This window comes from Danio rerio, chromosome 5 (assembly GCF_052040795.2).
Source record: "Danio rerio strain M-AB ecotype USA chromosome 5, GRCz13ab, whole genome shotgun sequence".
Classification (NCBI taxonomy): Eukaryota; Metazoa; Chordata; class Actinopteri; order Cypriniformes; family Danionidae; genus Danio; species Danio rerio.
Window position 1 is genome coordinate 64,151,976 of NC_141025.1, and position 8,025 is coordinate 64,160,000.

The window sequence follows — 8,025 nt, forward strand, 5'->3', positions numbered from 1 at the left end:
TCAGTTTCTGACAGAGTAGCGTTAATGCCAGGCCTAATTGTAACAAAACGCAAGTGTTTCAAAATTAGTACATTTACACATAAGTGTAAATGACACTCACAAGTAATACTTTAGATTCAAGGTTCAGTTTAACATCGCTTGGTGCTTTAGGTGTCATAAACTAACAAAATAATAATTGTTTGCAGCATTTATGAATTATATTAGATTGTTTTATGAGTTGTTAAAATATTTGTTGCCAAGTAGGTTGCATGTGTGTCCAAGACAAAAAGGGGTTTTCAAGCATCAGTGTGCCTTTTTTTGACCAAAAAATAATAATAATAAAAAAAGTCACGTCTCGTGTCTCACACACACCAAATCTTTTGAGTGCAGTTTCATGTTGACTTCAACATTATTTCTAATAATTATGTTTCATTCCTTAGATAAATTCTTATATTTACACATTTCTCTTAATTAGTATTTAAAAATCACACGATACTACTAATAATGAAAACTTGAGTAGCTACTGATCATTTAAGGATGAAACGAGCTACTTATAAAAACACTGAAACTTGTGGAACTATTATATAGGAAAAGGAATATTGCTTTAATACTGATTTTTAAACTCTATGGTAGCTGCACTACATTTCAACTGTGCTTACTGGAGAAAAAAGAAAACACTAGCGCGTCTCACAAACATCTCTGAACACCAAGGTCTGTAATGGTCTACCACAGGATCAAGTGCACGTCTGTAGGTTTGTAAAATGTGGTGTAAACCACCGCGTCTTGTTCGTCCCTGAGGGCGCTTATTTCGCCACATCTTCAGCCTGAGAACCAGCCTCAGAGTGCTGTATTTCATGTTTAGTTCACGAGGACACAGCCTTGTGGAGCCTCTACGGTCTCCATCATCTCGCAGTCCAGGAAAGGGGCTTCAGGTGCGGGTTGAGCTGAAGGGGTCTCAGCTTTACCTGGGGGCAGAGGAGGCTGGGCAGGACTCCATGCATACTGGGGCTCTGTAGGAAGGGATGGGGTGTAGTTGCTGAGGTTTTCGGGCGGCGGAGGCCACTCTGGGAAGCGGGCAGACTTGGGACTGTATGACAGGGATGAGATGCCAGGCTCCAAAAAAGGGGTTAGGGTTTGGGTCCTTGTAAAGGGAGGGCTGGGTTGGGGGCTGCTGCTGATCTGAGGGTCCTGGGCAGGGTAAGCGTCCTCAGCCAGCTGCATCTGGTGGAAGTAAGCCTGAACCTGAGACTGCTTCTGGAGGTAGAGCCTCTTCTGTTGGAGTCTGCGAAACAGGATAACAGATAAGCTGAAATTCTTCAGGACAAGCTTCGGGACGTCATTGTTCTATGAATGCGGTTGTTCCTGACCTGTGTTCCTGGAGTTGTTGCTCTAAAGTGCGCGGTGCAGCCTCTTTACAAAACATCTGGCCACTTCCAAGGCCGCTTGCCAACTGACTGGCTCTCTGAATTCAAAAACAAAAACAAGCCATTTTTATATTTGTAAACTCTAAAATGGTGCTAATATTGACATCATTTACTTCATAGCTTAAGCCATACAGTATATATACACACTTGATATTGCACACAGACCCTGAGCGTGCGTCAATACTAAGGATGTCTAGATCCGATCACATGATTGGAAATCGGGTCTGATTACGCGAGTATGCGCGAGTATGTCTACCGTCTGAAAACGACAACATTGCCTTAGCAAACTGTGAGATATGTTAACTTGGGTATTTTAAGTTGAGGTGCTGTTTGTTTTTATATTAGATTTAAAAAAAATATTTACAATATTTTGGTGTATACGGTGAATTAAATAACAAATAAGGAACATCCTGGATCGGTTTCTTCATTCTTCTTTATCGTTTTGTTTATGAAATATAATAAAAACAAAACAAAACAAAACAAAAAACGTAAAAAAAACCTTAAACAAACCATAGGAAGGGTATAAGAGTAAATGTTGGCAGTTTTAAAACCTTGACTTTTCTAAACGGCTAAAAATGGGTCTCGTTCCATGCCTAGTATCACTGTGTCCAAACAATTTTCACAAAAACTCATATTGCATGTGTGGACAATGCAACCTTTCGACCATGAGAATGGGCATCGTTTATGTCTGCAGAAGGCAAAAACGACTGAATCTATGTCTGTGCTGCTATTTGGAAAATTTGTATAACACTGCCAATTGGTGATTTATTGCACTGTGGTGACCCCTGATAATGTGTAAGTGAGTGAATTAGTGAATAGCGCTGGTCAAAGTGTGCGAAGTGAAGAGTGGGGGGGAAGGTGCGCGTTAACTGAAGAGTTGAGAGTGGGTATGAAGATGGTTGCACGTTGGGTTCAGTGCAAAAGGGGCTGTACCAAAAAGTTGTGGAATTCCGGGAGATTTCCGGGAAACAGAACAATACAGGAGAGGGGCGAGAGATGGGTCTGAAATACGGCACACTCCCAGGAAAAACAGGAGTGCTGGCAGGTATAATGCAAAGAAAGCATGGTTTTAGGGATCACGTTAGTGTTGAGGCCACTATTTCATGATGATGCTGTGAAAAAGAGCAAAAGCCTTCTGTGATTAAGCATAGATTCACCTTCTTCAACTTCTTGGGAGCTTAGAACAATGCTTTAGGTGCACAAACAGTGCTTTATGTGCTCAGCAGCAGCAGCGCACAAAGCTATTGTTTTATAATAATGGAGATGACGAACTTATGATTGAAATGCTTCATTTTATTTTAGTGCTTCTAACATTATCAGATCTAAACCAGCATAAACTAATCTGAACAAGCGTATAAACTCTCATTGGTTTTTGACCAATATTTTTGTTTTTTCCTGTATGGATTAGATGTTATATAATGCTATCTCAGCAGAAATGCTATTTTTATAATACTGTTTCGTGAGGTCTGGATTAATGACGTGGCTTTTCTATGTCTATTAGTTTATTCAGTGGATTAAAACTGACTTCTTATATAAATTTATCAAAGAAAAAAACTGATATGAAATGTTCAGAAATTCAGAAAAGCTATGGAAAAGATGGTGTTTTTTAATGGATCTATTACCTACACTCATTTCAACACTTTCTTCATACATCGCAATGGTCTGTTTTGCAGACACTGACCATGGGTCTGTTCTTCGTACTTCGCTTAAATGATCTAAGATGATTTGGCAGATCCTGGATCTTTTAATCTTGATAACTGATCTCTCGCTAATTTGGTTCTTCAAACAAGTTCGCGAATCATATTAGAATGTCTGGATAAACTGATCTGAGATCGCTGCATGTGTTGTGAAGGACAGATCTATCGATCCTCGAAATCATGATCAGCAATGCAATGATTGGCTGACGGCACAGCAGCGTAATGACATCATCTGATTTATATTTAATTATCCATGTGAGCAAAATTACATCAAATTAGCAGTAAACGGCTTGTTAAATATGACACGCAATAACCTTCCACATTTGTTGTGAGCTGCAGGCTTTCCATTTTCATGCGTCAAGAGTATTCATCATGTATTTCAATGCAAATCAGTGTATTTAGTTCTACATTTAGAAAATATTTTCTTTATTATAGTAGCCGTTTTTTAATCGGTGTAAAGAATAACTGGTTGTTTACAAAAGCGTTTTCATATTGGTAAAGGCGTCTGCAACTTTTGAGAAGCATCAAATCACCGGCATATAAACTATCAAAACATGTTTATGACTGCTGAAATGTATTATTGCTTCAAAAAAAGTCACATATTGTGCATTTCTATTATACACAATTTGTACTAAAGCAATATAAAAAGTTCATATCAATAAGTTTTCTCTTTGCACCACCAGGTGGCAGTCTTTGTACTTTCATTTCGAGGGTGCAGATTGCATACGTTTTATTAATATGTATAACTTAATTTATTTTTTTAATGACTTTAACTTTATTATATATATAGTTAAAAAATATGTACCATTTTCCCAAGTGTATATAACTACTACTGTAAGAAAATATCAGAATTCGGAACATACTTTCTGTATTATCTTTGCTTGAATTAAGCCAATCTAATCCTGTTTATATGAATTGAACCTGCTCCTGATCAGGTTTGACCTAGCAGAACTGTTGCTATGAAAACAACTCTCGGATCAGCTTTGAAGTACGAAACGATCCTGGATCGTATCAAATCGTCAATATGCAAATCCAGCTAACTGAGTAATCCACATACGAAGAACGGACCTCATGTATCTGACCCACCTGTAGGCGCTGAGTGAGGTACTGTGTCTCCAGACTCTGTCTCCTAGACAGCAAATAAGGGTGCATTTTTCCAGTGAATGTCGATGGATCTTTTCCACCAAGACATGGCCGTCCTTCTCCCTGAAATTATTATTTTAACATCAGCATAAATCACAGAGAACAAACAATAAAAAACAAAGAAAAACTAAATCATTAATTTCACATTTAAAGGGGACCATATTATAATTAGACTTGATAAAAACAGAAAATCTGCAGAAAAACTTTGCACATGTCAGTAGAGGTGGAAAGCCCCACCAATTAGTGACCATCACTCCCTTATTAGCATAACTAGCCCTGGCTAAGATCCAGCTGTCCATCATTAGTTTTCATCTGCTTATAATGATGATAATAGGTGCGTTCGACTTCATGCAGCGCTGTTCACACTGATTAAAATCTGTCTTAAAGCAGTGCATGCCGGTTAGAAATTTTGTTCGGATTGATGCTGCGCCGACGCCACATAACTATCTCATGTAGCATTAAAGTATCACAACAGCGCTCCGAGATCAGACGATTGATTCTGCCGGTGCAGCATCTACATCAGGACTGCAGGTGCTGTGATGACAACACCGATATTACACGATTGGCAGAGTTCACCGCATGACAATAACTGAGTGCGATTTGTATTTATTATTGGACAACTTTTGTCTCACAAACTTCCAAACGAACAGTTCACTTTTTAAACCATCTCTATCTTGCACATATCATGCTTGTCATGCAAATATTTTACTGCAGTAGGCCTAATCATCTTTTTTTGTAAAATAATTTGTTTCTAAAGGCTTGATTGTTTGCATAGGTCTATTTTCGACCATTTTTAAATGTATTTATTTGAATTAATTAAATACCATTTATTTGAATTTATATCGACAGTCACCAAAACAACACAATTAGGATAAAAACCTTAACGGGACAGGTTCAAAGATACTATACAACTTTATTTGTGTCGTATTTTGAGCTGAAACTGCATACACACTACAGAGACATTTTTAAGACTTTTTTTACATCTTGTAAAGGGGCATAATAGGACTCCTTTAAGGTCAAAATACTATAATGTATAAAAATATTTATTTATAAAAATGTATTGAAATGATCCAATAAATTGAAAGCAGCACAAATGGGTGTCTGACCTGGTGGTTGAGCTGATGGTGAGGCTCTAGGAGCTCCCGAGGGCTGATCATGGTGTTTCCGCATGCTCCACCATCTCCTAACACGATCTGTGCTTTATTGAGCTCCAGGAAGCCTTTGGTCCTGGCCAGGTTCTGGATGTGTTGTCTGAATGCCACCAACCCTGTGAAACCGTGGGTTCAATAAAAATACGGCAGACTTTAGTGAGTGGAAGCGCTGGAGATATTTTTTTGAGTGCTGCAGGGGTGCTCTGACTCACACTCTTCACTACTGCTATAATTAACACAGGAGTGAATCACTCCGATTATTTTCAGCTTTTTAAAAGTGGTCATTATTCACAGAAGGTTAGATATCAATCAGAATGAGGGGTATTCATCTGCTAACAATAAATCCTCCAAAACACTGATTATGACACGTAAATACATGCCTACAGAGAGTTAAGCGGTGGACAGAATTCATACGTGGGCTTCATTCATACGCATTATGGACATGCAGATTGTGTCTTTTTGGATAGTATGTTCAAATTTGATGAATTCTAGCCTGTGATCTATTCTTTATAGTAAAGTAACAGTTAACTATGTAGTATCTACAAGTAACAGAATAACGCTTGTTTAAAAATAAAGCATGAAGGGCCTTTTCATTTTTGCAGTTTTTCCCGATACATCATCGCAGAGCTTGCGGAGGTTCGATTTGGGTTCACGCAAAATGATTTATATATTGCAATTTTGAATTTAAAGCAATAAATATTTACAAAACTATAATTAGCGAAAAAAAAAAAAACATTTCTTTGATACCTGGAAAGGAATATTTGACCCTATCGATTTACAATATACTGATGCCTATTTTTTGGGCTTTATTGGTGATAATGGTCAGGAATGTTGGACCATTATTGACTTTTTAGCATAAGTATAGAGCAGAAACTAGCCAGACAGTAATGTGTAAATTATGGAGTGGGCTAAATAAAAAAAAAAATAAAAAAAAATCTGTATTCTTTATTAAGTGTACTTTTTTGCTGTTATTCTTGCCATAATAAAAAATATATTTGTAGAGCAAACCATGTTCTGTTGTCATTAATATTTTAATCAATTATAATAGGTAGAATTGTTCAAGATATTAACAAAAGCAAGTGATGCATCAAAGTTTGATTTAAAAAAAATCTTGAATAGTAATAAAAATCCTTATAGTTATTAAAATAATTAATAAAGACAATAAAAATCATTTGTTTAAAAATCTTGATCGATATTAATGATATGACGTAGTTCCGGAAACTTCCTCCTTCTATGTTTATCTGTCGGATTTTACAGTCAGTTTGTTTTGAAGTCGTTTTAAAGAATATCACACTGGCAAATGCAGCAAGTATAAAAGCATCGTCCATTTCGTGAGGTGCGTGCGCAGTCAGCGGATGTGCGTGATGCAGCACCTGACGAAAGTATAAATCCTGCTTCTGTCACCTTCCCATTTTGATGCCTGTTTTAAACTTCAGCAGACTGTCATGTGATTGGCTGATTGGATGTTTGATTAGCAGCTGATCCAGTGAGCACAATAAAGTGGCCAGTGAGTGCATGTTGACCTTCAGTCCAAAGTCATTTTTTACCATGCAGAAATGCAGTGTGCCCACCCCTCGACACAAAGAATTATCGAAAACGTGATGGAAAACAAAAATGAAAAAGAACATGCACAAGAACACAAATCATCCTGACCTTGTGTGAGAGAGGTGTCTGAAGCCCTTCGACCCTCTCGGAAGCTGACTAATGAGTGATTGTGTCCCTGTGGATTGAGCGTCTGCAGGCAGGCTTCAGGCGGCTTCATGCTAAGGAAGACAGGAGCTGTGGAGCCGGCAGGTGTAGAGTTTAATGCTGGACTCTCTTCAGGAAAGCTGCAGTCGCTCTGAGTTGAACCCATACTGTACTGCGAGTCCATGCTGCTGAGGGACGGGTTCAGATCTGCACACACAAACTTTCATTGTAAATCAAATGTATACTGCAGGGGTGTAAAGATTACTCCATCACGACTGTAATGAGATGCCAACAGTAGTGATGTAGCATTACTGTCATCATTTTCAGTAATTTTTTTTATATTTTGCTCATAAAAGTCATGCTCATTGGCTCGTGTTTATGTTCTAATTTTGAACTACAACCTCAAATTAGAAAAAGTTTGGACAGTATGGAAAACACAAATAAACAAAGAAAGTAGTGATTTCCAAATTTACTTTGACTTATATTTCTTTGCAGACAATATAAACACACAATATTTCATGTTTTGTCCGGTCAACTTCATTTCGTTTGTAAATATATATCCTTACCTGTCATTCAGACCTGCAATACATTCCATAAAAAGTTGGGACAGGAGCAATTCAGGGCTAGTATATTGGTTATATAATGATGTGATTTAAAACAGGTGATGTCAACAGGTGTGTGTAATTATGATTTGCTACAAAAGCAGCATCCAAGAAAGGTCTAGTCCTTTAGGAGTAAAGATTAGTGGTGGGCAAAGCGAGGCTTCGTGAAACACTGAAACTATCGAAGCAAATGTGTCGAAGTTTCGAAACGTTTCGAAACACCACTCTACGGTGACACCTAGTGGTCATTTTTTGTATTTCACTGAAACAGCTTCAGCAAAGAACAGTTGAGCAAATTGAGGTATCAGACCCCACTTTGTAGCCTTAAATTATCAAATGG

The 8,025-nt window shown here is 37.8% G+C and overlaps 1 protein-coding gene across 2 annotated transcripts in view; it reads right to left on the bottom strand.

Moving 5' to 3' along the window:
* Positions 1 to 562: 562 nt before the first annotated feature.
* The window catches only part of sik2a (salt-inducible kinase 2a), a 75,367-nt gene continuing 67,904 nt past the window's right edge, over positions 563 to 8,025 (bottom strand). The window contains 6 exon segments of one of the 2 annotated variants that reach the window (NM_001109868.3): positions 563 to 1,261; positions 1,347 to 1,441; positions 4,187 to 4,306; positions 5,350 to 5,510; positions 7,048 to 7,290; positions 7,650 to 7,680. In NM_001109868.3, coding sequence (NP_001103338.3) covers positions 838 to 1,261; positions 1,347 to 1,441; positions 4,187 to 4,306; positions 5,350 to 5,510; positions 7,048 to 7,290; positions 7,650 to 7,656 — 1,050 coding nt within the window. In that variant the 5' untranslated portion in view covers positions 7,657 to 7,680 and the 3' untranslated portion in view covers positions 563 to 837. 2 annotated transcript variants of the gene reach the window in all.